At 35.4% G+C, this 20,009-nt stretch overlaps 1 protein-coding gene across 5 annotated transcripts in view; it reads right to left on the bottom strand.

The window, feature by feature from the left end:
- The window catches only part of PHKA1 (phosphorylase kinase regulatory subunit alpha 1), a 179,137-nt gene that overhangs the window by 140,341 nt on the left and 18,787 nt on the right, over nt 1–20,009 (bottom strand). For all 5 annotated transcript variants that reach the window (XM_068963076.1, XM_068963079.1, XM_068963078.1 and 2 more), the window contains exons 5-9: nt 15,344–15,426; nt 11,950–12,030; nt 2,494–2,592; nt 1,420–1,566; nt 196–249 (exon numbers count right to left, since the gene is read on the bottom strand). In XM_068963076.1, coding sequence (XP_068819177.1) covers nt 196–249; nt 1,420–1,566; nt 2,494–2,592; nt 11,950–12,030; nt 15,344–15,426 — 464 coding nt within the window. The remainder of the gene's footprint in view (nt 1–195; nt 250–1,419; nt 1,567–2,493; nt 2,593–11,949; nt 12,031–15,343; nt 15,427–20,009) is intronic.

Raw genomic sequence — 20,009 nt, 5'->3', positions numbered from 1 at the left:
ATTTTATTTAATATGGAACAGCTCACAGAGAAAACCTGGCAACTAATTCCCAAAAAGGCAGCAAGCATCAGTCATTGTTACCCTGTTTAGTAATTATTTGAAGTAATATTGATGAGATACATATTTTCTCTGAATGAAGCTGCAGTTAGTAGTGACCATTCTATCTTGGACTCATTTTGGGGAAAACAAACCTACCTCTTTAGGAGTTTTATATCCATCTCGTAGAAAGCGACAACAACCATAACGACCCTGGAAATGCAGAGGAAACAAGTAAGAAGCATGTACATTGGTACAGCAATATATTAATCAGAAATGCATCCTCTACAACAGCTACATGTGCCAACCTTTCAACCACATAGAAATTATACCTAAAAAATAATTTTAAAAAACTCTGATATCAGTCCAGCAACAGAAACCAATTTCAGCAATGTGATTTCAAGTGAGGGCTAAGTTATAGGCTCTTCCCCAAAGCAAAGTTCTTATTTTATCTTCTCCATGGCTTTCTACCATCGGATAAGTCTATGACAGCCCAATTACGAACCTATGTGGTTCTGCTCACACAGTTCTTACAAGACCACAGTTTTTTTTTGTTTTTAAAGGAAACACATTTAAAAATTTTTGAGATCATTTGAGACTTACAGAAGAGTTCCAAAAACAGTACAGAGTCCCCATATTTCCTTCAACCATGGTCCCCTAATGTTAATATCTTATATAACCACAGAACATTTTGTTGTTTCTGTTGTTTAGTCACCAAGTCATGTCCCACTCTTTTGTGGCCCAACAGGCTCCTCTGTCCATGGGATTTCCCAGGCAAGAATACTGGAGTGGGTTGCCATTTGCTTCTCCAGGGGATCTTCCTGACCCAGGAATTAAACCTGCATCTCCTGCATTGGCAGGCATATTCTTTCCCACTGAGTCATCTGGGAAGCCCATAGGACATTCACCAAGACTAAAAAACTAACCTTGGTACAACACTACTAACCAAAGTACATAACTTATTTGGATTTCACCAGACTTTTCATTAAGGCTTTTTTTCTGTTCCAGTATCCAGTTTAGGGTCCCACTGCATTTAGCTGTCATGTTTCCTTAGTCTCTTCTAATCTGTGACCATTCTTCAGTCTTTCCTTGTTTTTCATCATCTCAGCGTTTTTGAAGAGCATCTGCCAGTTATTTTGTAGCATGTCCCTGAATTTGACTGGAGGTACTGCATTCTTGGGAAGGACATCACAGAGGTGCTAGGCACTTCTCAGTGCATTGTATCACAGCATATACATGATATTACTATTACTTATTACTGGTGATGTTAACTCTGATTGCTTGGTTAAATCACTGACACAGGCCACATTCAAGGCCCACAAAGATACTAATTTTGCCTTAAAATTAGAGCCTTAAAGAAAAGAAAGGCACATATGGACATACTTGAAGCTTGGTGATGATTTCCTGTTTTGTGAGCTCCACCAACTGGTTATCCTCTACTGCAAAGGCTGGGAAGGAAATAACTGAAAGTAAACTAGCATCAACTTCTTTAGATGTTGAAGCCCGGGGGAGTATTGAATTAAGGATAGACTGAAAGAAAGGAAAGAAAGGAAGTCAAATGTAGTGCATTAGTAAGTGGCCTGGGATTATAAAACTAATAGCTTTAATTTAAAAAGATTTATGTTGAAGAAAATAATTTTAATGAAAATCTAAAAATGATTCAATAGTGAGAGCTTAGAAGACTAGCTACTTCTATAAATCATTCCTTGTCTTAATCATTCTCTCAGTGTTTCCTAATCTTGATTTTTAAGTAGCTGCCAATGGATAAAGAATATTCTAAGCATCATTTTTCTACCCATAATCCTGCTGCTCCATTAACAACTATTTAAGCATAAATATAGCTACTGGGAAGCAGGATATAGAGAGCTTAGCTCCTATATCCCCCAAATTTATCTTCTCATTTGAAAATTTTGCATTTTTAAAATTAGAAAGTAAGATTATATTCACTAGAACACCATGGGGGTCCAATCAGGGTTTGAAGAAGATGGGAAAAGCCATACTGTCAATGACAAGAACCTTTATCTTTCAATATATGAAGTAATCTTAAACAAAACTGAAGATATGCATTTACCATGTAAACAATCTAATTTCCAAACATATAACCCTAATGCCAATGGGGACAAGAGAAATTCAGAACCAATATCAAGAAGAACACTCAAAATCTATCACCTCTTGTTCTCTTGGTATATTTAGAAACGGAGATACAATAGAGGATAATTTCATACACTGTGATGGGATCCCTTTATAATGTTGGGTGAGAGAACAGGACTATGATCTCTGCTATAGTTCATGCCACATCAGGTTTATCTCTATAGGATGCCTAATAAGACATTTTTGGCACATGATAATAAATCATATTATGTATTCTCATTCAGTTCTCCTTATTCTAAGGCTCATGCTAAATTTGAGTCTGAGTAAAAATATATTTTTCTATAATATGGTCCATTATCCTCTTACCTGGCAGTGTTGTACTTCATCAGCTAGGACATGGATAACTGACTGAGGCCCACCTTTCACACCAAACAGGTCCAGTTCATCTAATGCTTCCAGGGCTGCCTTTGAGGAACAAAGGAGGAAAGGACAACTTTAGCATTATAAAGACGTATATTTCTTATCCTTCTATCCCAGTATCATATCAATGCACATGATGTCATACTAAATACGTTTAACAGAACAGAAAATATAATAACATTCTTTATTGACAGGGGTCTCTTAGTTTTGTTTTTTTTTTTTTGGTCTCCCAAATTGTCCCAGAGACATTTGAGATGGAGGTTGTAGTCATACTTTCATGATTAAAAACCCTCAACAAATTCAGTATAGAAGGAACACATGTCAACATAATAAAGGCCATATACAACAAACCCACAGCGAATTCAATGGTGAAAAATTGGAAGTTTTCCTGTAAGATAAAAGCAAGGCAAGGGTGCCCACTCTCAGCACTCTGAAGTACTACTTCAACATAGTACTGGAAGGCCTAGCTAAAGCAATTAGCCAAGAAAAAGAAATAAAAGATATCCAAATCAGAAAGAAAGCACTGAAATTGTCATTATTTGTGGATGATATGATCTCATATATAGAAAACCCTAGACTCAACCAACAATCTATCAGAATTAATCAACAAATTCAGTAAATTTTCAGGATATAAAACAAAAATACAGAAATCAGTGGTGTTTTCTGTACAGTAATGACAAAATATCCAAAAAATAAATAAAAGTATCACATTCACAATAGCATCACCAGCAATAAAATACTTAAGAATAGATTTAACTGAAGAGGTGAAAGATCTGTACAATGAAAACTACAATACTTTGATGAAAGAAATTGAAGACAAAAACAAATGAAGATATCGCCATGTACATGGATCAGAAGAATTAATATTGTTAAACTGTTTATACTACCCCGTCATCTATAGATCCAATGTACTCTGTATAAAAATTCCAATGGCATTTTTCACAGGAAAAAAAAACCCTAAAATTTGTAAGGAATTACAAAAGACACCATATAGCCAAGGCAATTATCAAAAAGAAAAACAATGCTGAAGGCATCATACATCCTGATTTCAAACTATGCTACCAAGCTATAGTTATTAAAACAGTATTATATAGGCATTAAAGTAGACACACAAACCAATAAAACAGAATAGAGAGCCCAGAAATAAATCTCTGTATTTACAGTCAGTTAATATTTTATAAGGGAGCCAAGAACACTCAATGAGAAAAGGATAGTCTATTCAATAAATGGTTTGGGAAAATTGGATAATCACACACCGAACAATGAAATTGGACCCCTATCTTACACCACGCACACAAATTAACTCAAAATGGATTAACATAAGACCTGATAAACATAAAACTCCTTCACATTGGTCTTGGCAATGATTTTTTTAGATATGACACCAAAATTATAAGCAACAAAAGCAAAAATCAATACAAGGGACTACATCAAACTAAAAAGCTTCTATACAACAAAAGAAACAATCAAAAAGATGAAAAAGAACTGCTAAAGACAGACCCTCTAGTCATCTGTTACAATCCAAGGTCTGTCCATGTGGTAGGCGATACCTAAGTTTTGCTGAGTCAGAGATCTTTGTTGTGTTCTTATGCACTGGCTTTTGGAACTCAAGTAAAGGCCCTTTCATTTTGGGTGAAATTCCTGTTGGTAGATTGGACCTAGACTGGTCTTTGGAGAGAGATCAAGCCCTGAGCCTTCAGAGTGGGAGCACTGACTCCAAGACCCTAGCCAACCAGAGAACTAACCCTTCAGTTCAGTTCAGTCACTCAGTTGTGTCCGACTCTTTGTGACCCCATGAATTGCAGCACGCCAGGCTGCGCTGTCCATCACCAACTCCTGCAGTTCATCCAAACTCATGTCCATTGAGTCGGTGATACCGTCCAACCATCTCATCCTCTGTCATCCCCTTCTCCTGCCCTCAATCTTTCCCAGCATCAGGGGCTTTTCCAATGAGTCAGTTCTTCCCATCAGGTGGCCAAAGTATTGGAGTTTCAGCTTCAACATCAGTCCTTCCAAAGAACACTCAGGACTGATCTCCTTTAGGATGGACTGGTTGGATCTCCTTGAAGTCCAAGGGATTCTCAAGAGTTTTCTCCAACACCACAGTTCAAAGGCATCAATTCTTCAGTGCTCAGCTTTCTTTATAGTCCAACTCTCACATCCATACATGACCACAGGAAAAACCATAGCTTTGACTAGACGGAACTCTGTTGAAAAAGTAATGTCTGCTTTTTAATATGCTGTCTAGGTTGGTCATAACTTTCCTTCCAAGGAGTAAGCATCTTTTAATTTCATGGCTACAGTCATCATCTGCAGTGATTTTGGAGCCCCAAAATAAAGTCAGCTACTGTTTGCACTGTTTCCCCATCTATTTGCCATGAAGTGATGGGACCAGAGGCCATGATCTTCATTTTCTGAATGTTGAGCTTTAAGCCAACTTTTTAACTCTCCTCTTTCACTTTCATCAAGAGGCTTTTTAGTTCCTCTTCACTTTCTGCCATAAGGGTGGTGTCATCTGCATATCTGAGGTTATTGATATTTCTCCCGCCAATCTTGATTCCAGCTTGTGCTTCCTCCAGCCCAGCATTTCTCATGATGTACTCTGCATAGAAGTTAAATAAGCAGGTTGACAATATACAGCCTTGACATACTCCTTTTCCTATTTGGAACCAGTTTATTGTTCCATGCCCAGTTCTAACTGTTGCTTCCTGACCTGCATATAGGTTTCTCAAGAGGCAGGTCAGGTGGTCTGATATTCCCATCTCTTTCAGAATTTTCCACAGTTTATTGTGATCCACACAGTCAAAGGTTTTGGCATATTCAATAAAGCAGAAATAGATGTTTTTCTGGAACTCTCTCAGTTTTTCGATGATCCAGTGGATGTTGGCAATTTGATCTCTGGTTCCTCTGCCTTTTCTAAAACCAGCTTGAACATCTGGAATTTCACAATTCATGTATTGCTGAAGCCTGGCTTGGAGAATTTTGAGCATTACTTTACTAGTGTGTGAGACGAGTGCAATTGTAGGGGAAGGGACAATTCCAAACTCATTCTACGAGGCCATCATCACCCTGATACCAAGACCAGACGAAGACAACATACAAAAAAGAAAACTACAGGCCAATATTACTGACGAACATTGATGCAAAAATCTTCAACAAAATTTTAGCAAACAGGATTCAGCAACACATCAAAAAGCTCATACACCATGATCAAGTTGGGTTTATTCCAGGAATGCAAGGATTTTTCAATATATGCAAGTCAATCAATGTGATACACTATATTAACAAATTGAAAGATAAAAACCATATGATAATCTCAATTTGATGCAGAAAAATCCTTTGACAAAATACAGCACCCATTTATGATTAAAACTCTTCAAAAAACGGGCATAGAAGGAACCTACCTCAACATAGTAAAGGCCTTATATGCTAAGCCCACAACAAACATTATTCTCAATGGTGAAAACTGAAAGCATTCTCCCTAAGATGAGGAACAAGACAAGGGTGTCCACTTTCACCTCTATTATTCAACATAGTTCTGGAAGTCCTAGCTACAGCAATCAGAGAAGAAAAAGAAATAAAAGGAATCCAGATCAGAAAAGAACAAGTAAAGCTCTCACTGTTTGCAGATGACATGATACTGTACATAGAAAACCCTAAAGATAATATCAGAAAATTACTAGAGCTAATTAGTGAATTTAGCAAAGTTGCAGGATACAAAATCAATGCACAGGAATCACTTGCATTTCTATATACTAACAATGAAAAATCAGAAAGAGAAATTAAGGGATCGATCCCATTCACCACTGCAACAAAAAGAATTAAATATCTAGGAACACACTTGCCTAATGAGACAAAAGAACTGTACACAGAAAATTATAAGACACTAATTAAAGAAATCAAAGATGACATAAACAGATGGAGAGATATTCCATGTTCCTGGGTAGGAAAATCAATATTGTGAAAATAACTATACTACCAAATGCAATCTACAGATTCAATGTGATCCCTGTAAAATTACCAAAGGCATTTTTCACAGAACTAGAACAAAAAATTTCATAATTCATATGGAAACACAAAAGACCCCAAATAGCCAAAGCAGTCTTGAGAAAGAAGAATGGAGCTGGAGGAATCAACCTTCCTGACTTCAGATTATACTACAAAGCTATGGTCATCAAGACAGTATGGTACTGGCACAAAAACAGAAGTATTGAACAATGGAACAAGATAGAAAGCTCAGAAACAAACCCATGCACATATGGGTACCTTATTTTTGACAAAGGATCCAAGAATATACAGTGGGGCAGAGACAGTCTCTTCAATAAATGGTGCTGGGAAAACTACAGCTATGTGTAAAAGAATGGAATTAGAACACTTCCTAACACCATACAGAAAGATAAACTCAAAATGGATTAAAAGCCTAAATATAAGACCAGAAGCTATAAAACTCTTAGAGGAAAACATAGGCAGAACCCTCGATAACATAAATCAAAGCAAGATTCTCTGTGACCCACTTCCTAGAGTAACAGAAATAAAACCAAAATTAAACAAGTGGGGCCTGATGAAAGTTAAAAGCTTTTGCATAGTAAAGGAAACTGTAAGCAAGGTGAAAAGACAACCCTCAGAATGGGAGAAAATAATAGCAAATGAAACAACTGACAAAGGATTAATTTCCAAAATATACAAGCAGTTCATACAACTCAATGCCAGAGAAAACAAACAGCTCAATCAAAAAGTGGGAAAAAGACCTAAATAGACATTTCTCCAAAGAAGACATACAGGTGGCTAACAAACACATGAAAGATGCTCAACATCACTCATTATTAGAGAAATGCAAATCAAAACCTCAGTGAGCTATCACCTCACACCGGTCAGAATGGCCATCATCAAAAAGTCTACAAACAATAAATGCTGGAGAAGGTGTGGAGAAAATGAAACGCTCTTGCACTCTTGGTGGGAACATAAATTGATACAGCCACTATGGAAGACAGCATGGAGATTCCTTGAAAAAAACTAGCAACAAAACCACCATATGACCCAGCAATCCCACTCCCAGGCATATACCCTGAGGAAACCAAAATTGAAAAAGATACATGTATCCTATTGTTCATTTAAGCACCATTTACAATAGCTAGCACACGGGAGCAACCTAGATGTCCATCAACAGATGAATGGATAAAGAAGTTGTGGTACATATGCACAATGGAATATTACTCAGCCATAAAAAGAAATGCATTTGAGTCAGTTCTGATGAGGTGGGTGAACCTAGAGCCTAATATACAGAGTGAAGTCAGTCAGAAAGAGAAAGATGAATACCATATTCTAACTCATATATATGGAATCTAGAAAAATGGTACTGAAGAATTTATTTCCAGGGCAGCAATGGAGAAACAGACATAGAGAATAGACTTATGGACATGGGGAAAGGGGAGGAGAGGGTGAGATGTATGGAAAGAGTAACATGGAAACTTACATTACCATATGTAAACTAGATAGCCAACAAGGAATTTCTGTATGGCTCAGAAAACTCAAACAGGGGCTGTGTATCAATCTAGAGGGAGGTTCAAAAGATAGGGGATATATGTATACCTATGGCTGATTCATGTTGAGGTTTGACAGAAAACAAGAAAATTCTGTGAAGTAATTATCCTTAAATAAAAAAATAAATTAAAAAAAGAAAAGGAAGAACAAAAGATATAAGACAGCCCACAGCATGGAAGAGACTTTTTGTGAAACACATATCTAATAAGTTTATGTCAAAAATATATAAAGAACTCATACAATTCAATAACATAAAAACAAATAATTCAATTAAAAATGGGCAAAGGAATTGACTACACAGTTTTTCCAAAAGGAACATAGAAATGGCCAGCAGGATCATGAAAAGATGCTCAACATGACTAATCAAAAGGGAAACACAAGTCAAAACCACAATCACCTCACATCTTTCAGAATGGTTATCATAAAAAAATATAAGTATTGGTGAAGATGTAGATAAAAGAGAGCCTTGTATACACTTGATGGGAATAGAAGTTGTTTCAGCAACTATAGAAAATAATAACTATGGATGTTACTCAAAAAATAACAAATAGAACTCCCATATGATCCAGCAATTTCTCTGTTGGGTATATATCCAAGGGAAATAAAAATAGGATATCAAAATATATACAGTCCTATGTTTACTGCAGCATCATTGACAATATAGAGAAATGATTTGTTTCCATCAACAGATGAATGGATAAAGAAGATGTGAAGTATATGTGTATGCACCTGCCTGTGTGTGTGTGTGATGGATTATCATTCAACCATAAGAAAGAAGGAAATCCTACCATTTATGACAACTTGGATGTACCCTGAGGGCTTTATACTAAATGAGATGTCAGGCAAATATTATATCACTTATGTGTGGAACCTAAAAAGTTAAACTCATAAAAACGGAGTAGAATGAGTTATCATTTAAGCATTAATTCCCTGTAATAGAATCACTGGGTCAAAGGGTATAAACAATTTTTAAGACATAATGCTACATTCCCTTCCATGCAGTTTGTACTAATGTAACTAACACCAGCTGTGTACTAACTTCTTTAATGCAAACCAAGAATTACCTCTGAAATTTTTCCTAATTGGATAGAAAAATGGTGAGTCAGTTGCATTAATTCACTAACAAGGTTGAATATTCTTTCAAATATTTATTAGTTATTTGTAGCTTCTCAATTATGAGACAAAACTGACTTAATCTTTGGGATACAGGTAATTCCGGAAAGCTTCCTTGGAGAAATCATGTCTAACTGACACCTAATGGGTTGTGCAGATATCATCCAGGAACAAAATACTTAACAATTACAAGGGGAAAATAGGAAATTTACAGCAGAGAAATATGGCAGATACCACCTTAATGAAGTCATCAAACTTAACATAAACAGTAATGAGATAAATCCACAGCTATACTTCCTGATGATGTACTGAGGACACGTCATTATCTCTATGGTATTATTGTCAAAAATGCATAGCTTGAGTCAAATCATGAGGAAATATCGCACAAAATCAAACTGAAGGACATCCTATAAAACAACTGGCCTCTAATCTTTAAAAATGCCAAGATCATAAAAAGGTAAGTCAAGTCTGAAGTATTATTCCAAGTTAAAGAAATCCAAAGAGATATTACAACTAAATGTAACATATTATCCTGGATTGGATTCTGAATCATAAGGGTCTTTGTTTGTTTTTGATTTTGGCTATAAATGATATTACTGGAACAATTAAAGAAATTTGAATGGGATCTTTGGATTACATGGTAGTATGATGTTAGTGTTCATTTCCTGATTTTGATGATCGGACCATGGTGATGGGACTGTCTTTGAAGAAATTTATACTGAAATATTTAGGAGGCATGAAGCACCATGTCTGCAATTTACTCTCAACTGGTTCAGGAAAAAATAATGTGCATGTGTAAACAGAAAGAACAAACAAATGTTAACAAGTAGGGAACTTGAATGAAGGGTATATGGGAATTCTTTGCACAGTCCTTATAAGTTTCCCAAAGTCTGAAATGATTTCAAAATAAAATGTAGAAAAATGTTTCAGTGGTTAAAATTTTTTAAAATCAAATTATTCAGAAATATTGATAATATTCAGAGTTAGTGAGGGTTTGAGGAAAATGATACAGATGGCACATGATGGCATATATCCATCATATGAAGTTGCTCAGTCATGTCCGACTCTTTGTGATCCCACGGACTGTAGCCTATCAGGCTCCTCCGTCCATGGAATTCTCCAAGCAAGATTACTGGAGTGGGTTGCCATTTCCTTCTCCAAGGGATGCTTCCTACCCAGAGATCAAACCCAGATCTCCTGCATTGCAGGCAGATGCTTTACTGTCTGAGCCACCAGGGAAGCCCATATCCATCATATATGAATGGGGAAAATGTAAACTGGTGGAAATTGTTTTGGAGGGCAGTTTTAAAGTGTACATCCCTTAACTATTGGTAGTTTCACTTTTAGGAATCTATCCTACAAAAATATTCATGCAGGTTCACCAGGATGTATGTACAAAGATCCTCACTAAAGCATTATCATCAATAGAGTAATTATTAAATTTGTATGGCAACTGAAAACATTGAATTAGATTATTTGTATGAAAGAAGATGTTTGGTTATATTGTTCAGTAAAATTTGAGGCTGCTGTATTTAAAAAATCAGGTTTCATAGAGGTAAATTAGAGTATGATTTAATTTTTAAAAATAAGCTCAATATCTGTATCATTTTGGTAATCAAAAATACATTAAAAAGAAAAACATTTACCGAGGGAATGCATATAAGGACAAAATTACATATAAATTTATTAAACCACATTAATTATATAGTTTAAATTTTCTATAATCTTATTTTTGGTTTTATCTTATCTGTCATTGCCTCTCAGTGTTAAGCTGTCCCCTTATAACTGTTTCTATTTTGCCTTGTATTTTTAATATATTTTTCTCTGTATTAATTGAAACTACATTCCAGGCCAGACTTTCTCATTTTATCTTGACCCTCTTTGTCCCCTTTGTTCCATGTAATACTTTTGGCTTTAAATTGTACTTCATTTGAATTCATAGTCACCTGTACTCTTTTTTGTTTATTTTGGCCAGACTTTGTCCATCTTTCTGATTTAAATTTTTCTGTGGCAATTTGCTGTCTTAGAGCTCTTAGAAGTGGTATAGGTATAGACTGAATTTCCTTTCTTTGTTTTTTAAATCAACCTGTGTCTTTGCTTTTAGGTAGGGGAAACAAATTAAGTCATGTATATTTATCATTATAATGGATATGTTTGATCCTATTCCTGCTATCCAGTTTTATGCCTTCTTGCTGTTTTCAGAGATAAAAGCTAAGGCAGCAGCAGTAGGAAGGAAATGATGAAGCCAAGTGGAAGATAATAATGATGATGAAGATAACAGTATGGGGATGCAGGAGAGTGAGTGGGGTGGAGAATTGAGAGATGGTTTCCTGATATCAAGCTTTCTCAACTTGGTGTGTGGAAGGGAAAATAAGCCTCCTTTTGTTTGTTTTTGTTGTGGTAGAGATGATTTTAGTTTAAGACATGTTTTCTGAGGTCCTTGTGGGATATGTAAATAGAGATATGCTACAAAAGGCAAAACCAATACAATATTGTAAAGTAATTAGCCTCCAATTAAAATAAATACATTTATATTTAAAAAAAGCAGTTGTACATACAAATCTAGAGCTTATGAAAGAAGTCTTTACCTACATGCCCATAATTATATGGGAGACTCTGGACACTGCCTATGGTTTAAAAGATCAATTAATTTGATGACAGTCCACATTCATGTCAAGGCTTTATCTATGGCAAAAGTGTATGAGACTTATCCTACGCTTGGTAAAAGCAGAGTGAGGAAAATTTTACCTTTGCCATTCCAACTGAACTGGCATTCAATTCTGAGATTCCTTGATTGGTCTTGTCTCCACGTTCCCATATCCCGAAGTCCTGGCATAAAATAACCAACACACCATTAGCAAGTCACCACTACTAAATGCTTACTAGATATACAACCCTTGAATAAAAGGCATAAATATTAGCTAACTTGCCATACATATGTTTGCCCACAATGCTTATTAAGGAGAGGCCAAGGAGTTGAGTTCCCCCTATAACTATTTCTACAGTAGCTTTCAGTTCTACTGGGAACTCCAAGAAGTTAGAAGATATCTTGATGGCTAAAAACTGTAACTTAGTTCATCTAAAGAGGTGCTTATCAAAATTTTTCATCAAAGCGGATATCTAGGGGATCTAAGAAACAGAGCCTAAACATCATCCCAAATATTTTATCTTAAATATCCATTCTAATTTTATTCTCTATTGGCAATGACAATGTACCAAGAACTTACTTATGCACTTTACACTATTATCATCCTTAATCCTTACACTTTATAAATGACAAAACTGAGCTGCAAAGAGAAGTTAAGCAACTCACTCAAGGTCACATAGTTAATGAATGACAGGACTAAAATTAGAGTCCAAGTTCTCCAAACCATAGTGCTATACAGCTCCTCGATAATATAAAGATAACATTTAAAATTACTTTTTAAAAACTTTTCATTTCCAAATAACTTTAGATTAACAGAGAAGTTTCAAAAATAGTAGTGAGTTCCTACACACTTTTCACTCAGCTTCCCTTAATGTTAACACTTGACATAACCATAGTACAATTGTCAAAGTGAAATTTACATGAGTAAAATATTAGTAACCAAATTATGGGCTTTCATAGGATTTCACCAGTTTTTCCACTGATAGCCTTACTATATTACAGGATGCAATCCAGAATACCATGCTGCATTTGTCATGCCTCCTTAAATCTCTTCCAGTTACAGTTTCTCAAGCCTTGTCTTTTATACCTTGACACTTTCTGAAGATTAATGGTCATATATTTAATAGATTTCCCTCAGTTTGGGTTTCCTTGATGTCTTCTCTTGATTAGATTGAGGTTATGCACTTTTGGCAAGAATACTAGAATTCTACAAACATTATGCTCCTTCTTAGTGCATCATATCAGGGGTACACAATGTTGATGTCTTATTACTTGTAACATTAACCTTCATCACTTGGTTAAGGTAGTGTCTACAGAGTTTCTCCATTCTACTGTTACCATTTTCCTATTATATTATTATACTAATTGCAAGCATCCTTTGGAGATATTGTGGATTCAGTTATAGACTATGGTGATAAAGCAAATATTGCATTAAAGCAAATCATATGACTTTTTGGTTTCCCAGTACATATAAAAGTTATATTGTAAAGTAATTAACCTCCAATTAAAATAAATAAATTTATATTAAGAATCAAAAAAGTTATATTTATACTACACTGTAGTCTATTAAGTGTGCAATAGTATTAAGTCTAAAAAAACAATGTACATACCTTAATTTAAAAATATCTTATTGCTAGAAAATGCTAACAATTATCTGAGACTTGGGTGAGTCAAAATCTTTTTGCTGGTGGAGGATTTGACATACTGCAAGAATTACCAGAATGTGACAGAGACATGAAATGAGCAAATGTTGTTCAAAAAATTGCACCAATAGGCTTGCTTGACATAGGGTTGTCACAAACCTTCAATTTGTAAACATCACAAGTAACTGCTAAGTGCAAGAGAGTGAAACAGTGAAATGAGATATGCCTGTAATTAATATATATCTTCAGAGATACACTTTATGACTGTGCAAATATCTTGTTTCTCCTTGAATATCCATCCACTAATTTAGCATCCATCAGTGAATTATCCCTGCAACAATTATAGTGGTGTTTCAATGGTGATTTTCCAGTTCCTTTATTACCTATAACTCATTAATTGCAGTCCTTCTCTAAGGAAGTGCTATTCTTTCTCCCTCATTTTTTTACTCAGCTATTTATTTATATCAGTATAACTTATAGATATTTAGGTTATCCTCTGGGTTGTAATAAAATGTTACCATTATTTATTTTGCTCAAATTGTTCCAGCTCTGGCCATTGGGAGTTCTTCTAGATTGGCTCCTGTGTTCTTTTAACACGCTCCATTTTTAAAAACACTTCCTTGCTTTCTGTCATTATAAGATGCTCAAGTATAATCTCATCTTGTATTTTCCCTGCCCCAGTCCTGGAATCAACCACTTTTACAAGGAATTCTCATTCTTTTTATTAGAGAATGAGTTATATTCAAGACCTGAGTACCAGTGCTCATTGCCACTGTGGTGTCAGGCTTCTATGCTCTCTCATTGAGCAGAACTTGGAAATACTCATATGCACATACATGCTTGCACATGCACAAACACACTTGTATTTATTTTGGTGTTTACCTTAAGTTACTTTTAATGTCAAATCTCTGAGTCAAAAGATGAAGTTTCAGAAAGGTAAGCCATATTTATCCCATAGTGAGTCTCATCTGCCCCTAAACCCAGCTCTACCCTAGTCTGTGCAGCAGATATTAGAGTAGGAGAAGGCACAAATATCATTAATTCTACTGCTGCAACCTTGGCTGCAACAGAGGTCAGAAAACCCTGGTTTTTACCCTGCATCACAGCAGGCTTATGGTATCAGAAAACAAAAACCTGTCAACAAATAATATCTGTTTGCACCACATATATCTACATTAGAATTACTCTTCCCTGGAGAAGGGAATGGCTACCCACTCCAGTATTCTTGCCTGGAGAATTCCATGGACAGAGGAGCCTGGTGAGCTATAGTCCATGGGGTCGCAAAGAGTCAGACACGACTGAGCGACTTTCACTTCACTTCTGGTAAATAAGGAGGGACAGGCTCCAGATTTTCCCTCACACCTGAAAAAACAACTAATCAAACCAAAACAATTAAACAAGTAAAACACTGAACTATATATAACAGCCATTTTCAACACAATGAGCATCGTGCAATGAAGAATAGTAATTTCTGAGAGAAATGTTAAATATATTATGACCTCATTAAAAATGACTTAATTAAAAACCTATTTCATATGGTAGTTGTAAAAAAGATTAATTATTTTTGTATAGTAAGCACTGAATCAATGTCTACAGATGATATTAAACACACGACTAAACTTTATTTCTAAGTAGCTAACTGACCAGTAATACTCCTTAGCTATCCTACTCCCATTTAACCATAAACACTAGAAGGATGACAGAGCTTAGTAACGAAAGAGGCCGAAGGCAACTTCTGCCAGAAGTGTTATAGATTGGTTCACTATGAGGAGCAGCCTTAGGAGAAGGAATAGGTTGTTCAGTATATTTAAAACATCACATGTTTAAAATTCATTCCAACATGAGTACTTACAGCAGTTTTATATGCAGCTTCAATGTAAAACACAAGGTTCTGTATGAAATTAACTTCATCTAGGCTGTGGATAATATGAAGTCCTGAGGAAAAAGGGAATAAAGGTATAGAGCTAGTTAATTATCACTACAGGCTTTAAAGGCAGCCATAGTGACTAACTGACCCCCTTACTCCCAAAGAGTCCTACTCCTGCTTAGGAATCAAGAAGCACTTTGATTCCTAAAACATAAAAATAATACCACAAATCAGTCCTAGGCTAGTTTTCAACTAAGTGAGACACCAGCATGTTTTAAAATGGAAGAATTTTGATTGATATTTGTTTTAATGAAAGTTCTCAGACTTCTAATTCTATAGGTAACTAATTGGTGTTTAAATGTATAAACCTAGGCATCTGGAAAAAGAAAGATAAACATTTTAAAGAAGGCTTGGAGGGAGACTAAATAATAAGAAGTGGGTGAAGATTATGATTTTAAGAACCCAAAACCATATTATGGAGAGTAAAAATGATAATCTAAATTTGAACTATACAAAAAGAGCTTATAAATAAAATATTTTACATGAATTATACATTCAATTTTCACAACAACTCTAAGAGGTGGTTACCTCTGTTTTCTGCCTGAGGCTTACAGTTAAATGTTTGCCTAAAGTCATGAAACTGATACCTAGTGGAAATAGGACTCAACTGTCAACTTTTGTTTCATTTCAGAGACTGAGTTCCTAACCAAGATACTATACTGCTTCCAAGTGTGTACAACATGATCCATTTTTGTTTAAAAACTAACTCCTTTCCTTTCCTGGCCATCAAGGGAAATACCAACAATTACACAGTTTTTTTCCCAATCAGGATCACATGACTCCCACCCTGCCAAGCTTCCTCTCTAGAAGAAACCAATCTTAACCAGTTTCCTCTGTATCCTATCAGAGATACATTATGCATATATAAAAATTATGCAAAGAGTAGTATATTATGCCACACCTTGCTTTTTTAATATACAACTTGGAGACAAATATATCTGCCTCATTTAAAAAAAAAAATGACTACATAGCATTCCACTGAAAAGCTATTTGTATAACCAGTTCCCTAATGAAAGACATTTGGGTTGTATCTAATCTTTCATCACTACTATCAATGCTGCAATGAATATCTGTGTATTTATATATCTTTGTGCATATGCACCAGTATATCAAGGTAAATTCCTAACTACTGAGTCATATATTCATGCATATTACTTTTTCCAACATTTAATTTTGAATATTTTCAAACAAAAAAGGAAAGAATTTTATAGTGGCACCTGTAGATTTTACACATCATCTGGACTCAACCATTAATATTTTACTATACTTTTAAATCATTTTATATCCATCTAACAGTCCTTCCAATTTTGGATACATTTCTAAGTAAGCTACAAACATTGGTACTCCTCTCTCTAAACATTTCACTACATGTACATTAAATGATGATAGTCATCCCCATGTTATTCTGCAAAGAAATTCCACGGTTTACATACCAACCAGCACTGCCTGCCTATTTCCAACATGTTTGTAAACACAGGCTTTAATAATTTTTTGATCTTTACTACTCTAATGGATCAGAGATAGAATATCCTTGCATTTTAATTTGTAGCTCTTTTATTTTGAGTAAGGCTGTGAGTCTTATGTTTATAAATCAGCCGTATTTCTTTTCCTATGAACTTTCTGTATTTTCATATACTTCAATTTATATTGATTTGCCCATCTTTCTGTTATTAATATGTTAATAAATATTAAAGAAATTGGACTTTTGCCCATTATATGTGTTGCAAGTATTTTTCCCAGTTTGTCTGAAGTTCCATTTTGCTTACAGTATATTTTTTTCTCAGAAGCTTTTATTAAAAAGCTTTATCCCATGAATGCTTCTAGTGCTTTGTTTCTTTTTTTTCACATTTAAATCTTTGATCTATTGACAAATATTTTAAATCACAGAACTCTTAAGTTTAAAATTAAAAATGACTATATGATTCAGATCATCAGATTGCAAACTCCTCCTGATCCATGGCTCTGCCAGAACAGTAACCACAGCACAGGGCAGCATGGGGAGCAAAGGGTCTTTCTTGTAGCAGTATTGACCCACCTTAACCTCTTGGATAGAGAGGAAAAAAAGAGAGGCAGTAATATTTGATATCAGCTTCATAGCTTTACTTTATCAGCTTTGTGTGCCAAGGTACTTGAACATAAATTGAGATAAGGCAGTAAGTGTGAAACCGGTTTTGACAATCTCTTAGACTCATGTCGCACTAACTAGTCACTATACCATATAAATGACACACATCTACCATTTGTCCTTTTGCTCATGATATTCTGTTTACACAGCTTTCTCCATATCTTGAAATCCTAACTGTTCTTTCAAGGCCCAGTTCAAATGCTGTCTCCTCTTGTGATGTTCTCATTGATTCCCCTCTTCTGTGTTTCAAAGAATTTTATTTTTTTTTTTGCTCTTATGAACTTAGTTTTTACTTTGTACCACAGATAAATCTACCTGAATTTGAAGAAATCTTATTCATATTTGTAGTCCCCCAAAACATCTCATATAGCCCCTAAAAGTATCTCACAGTCTAATTTGAATGATATTAAATAATATTTTGAATAGTAGATGTTCAATAATTATTTATTGAATGATCTTAAACAACCCTGTTAAGCACAGGAGAGGACCTGTCTCTTGAAGCAAGACCACACATAACATCTGGTTCCTGTCCCTTCTATGGAGCCAAGGAACTGCTTGTAGAAAAGAGGGTGCAGAGGTGAGATATACAGGTGAAATGAAGTAGGGCTTGGGTAAGGCCAAAGATGTCAGTGCTGCGTAAAGCATACTAAAGTATCTAGAAACGAGGCTGACCCTGTGGTCTACTCCACAGACTGATTTGCACTTGCCTAAAATTAAGCCTCTCTCTCTCTTATTTTTAAAAACAGTAACATTGAGATCTTCTTCACATACCATATAATTTACCCAATTTCAAGTAAATAATTTAGTGGTTTTTAGGGTTCGCAGAGTTCTGCAACCATTACCATAATCAATTTTAGAACATTTTCACCATTCCTCCAAAGAAATCTTGTATCCATAGTAGTCACTCCCCATTTCCCTTCAACACTTGTCCCATCATTCCGTACCCACCCCCGGCCAAGCAATCACTCATGTACGTTATATCTCTATAGATTTGTCATACTATTCTTATAAATGCAATCATACAATATGTGACTTGTTATGTTTGGGTTCTTTCACTTAGCATAATGTTTTCAAGGTTAATCCATGTTGAAGCATGTATCAGTACTTCATTTCTTTTTATTACTAAAAACATTCAATTGTGCAGGTATATCACATTTTATTTATCCAATGAGTAGTTGATATACATTTAGGTTGTTTCTATTTTTTGACTATTACGAACAACGCTGCTATGAACATTCATGCATGTGCACAAGCTTTTGAGTGAACATGTTTTCTTTTTTCCTGAATATATACCTAAGAATGAAACTGCTAGATCATATGGTAACTCTGTTTAACCTTATGAGAGTTGCCAGACTCTTCTACAAAGTGGCTGTACTATTTTACATTTCCATCAGCAACATATGAAGGTTCCAAGTTCTCCATATCTTCAAAAACATTTATTTTCTGTCTTTTTGATTACAGCCATCCCAGAGGGTGTGATATGGTATCTCATTATGGTCTGCATCTTCATTTCCCTAGTGACTAAAGATATTCAGTAGTTTCTCATGTATTTATTGGTCATGTGAATATCTTTGGAGAAATGTCAATTCAGATTCTTGGCCCATCTCAAATTAGGTTATCTGTTTGCTGTTGAGTTGTGAGAGTTCTTTACATACTCTAGATACAAGTTTCTTACCAGATATATGATTTGCAAATATTTCCTATCATATTGTGGGTATTTTTTCACTTTATTGAAAGGGTCCTTTGAAGCCCAACAGTTGTTAAACACAAGTTTATCTTAAGTTGACAAATTCCAATTTATTTTTCCTTTATTTGCTTATACTTTTGGTGTCATATCTAACAGGGCCTAACCCAAGGTGAGGAAGGTTTAATCCTATATTTTTCTCTAAATGTTTGTTATAAACTCAAAATTTCCCCCATAAAATTCATATGTTGAAGCTCTAACCCCCAATGTGACTGTATTTAGAAGTGAGGCTTTTAAGGAGGTGAAGTGAAGTTGCTCAGTCGCCTCTGACTCTTTGCGACCCCATGGACTATACATTGTACAGCCACTTTGTAGAAGAGTCTGGCAACTCTCATAAGGTTAAACAGAGTTACCATATGATCTAGCAGTTTCATTCTTAGGTATATATTCAGGAAAAAAGAAAACATGTTCACTCAAAAGCTTGTGCACATGCATGAATGTTCATAGCAGCATGGATGTTCCTCCATCCATGGATTTTCCAGGCAAGAATACTGGAGTGGGTTGCCATTTCCTTCTCCAGGAGATCTTCCCAACCCAGGGATTGAACCCGGTCTCTGACACTGTAGGCAGACGCTTTACCATCTGAGCCACCAGGGAAGTCTAAGGTTTAAGGAGGTAATTCATGTTAAATGAGGTCATAAGGGTGGGGCCCTTATACAATAGGGCTTGGTATACTTATGCAAGGAGACATCAGGAATGCACACACAGAGAGAAAAGGCCAT

Source organism: Capricornis sumatraensis, chromosome X, assembly GCF_032405125.1.
Source record: "Capricornis sumatraensis isolate serow.1 chromosome X, serow.2, whole genome shotgun sequence".
Taxonomy (NCBI): Eukaryota; Metazoa; Chordata; class Mammalia; order Artiodactyla; family Bovidae; genus Capricornis; species Capricornis sumatraensis.
Note: the sequence above shows the minus strand (reverse complement) of the source record. Positions and strands in the feature narration are given on the sequence as shown.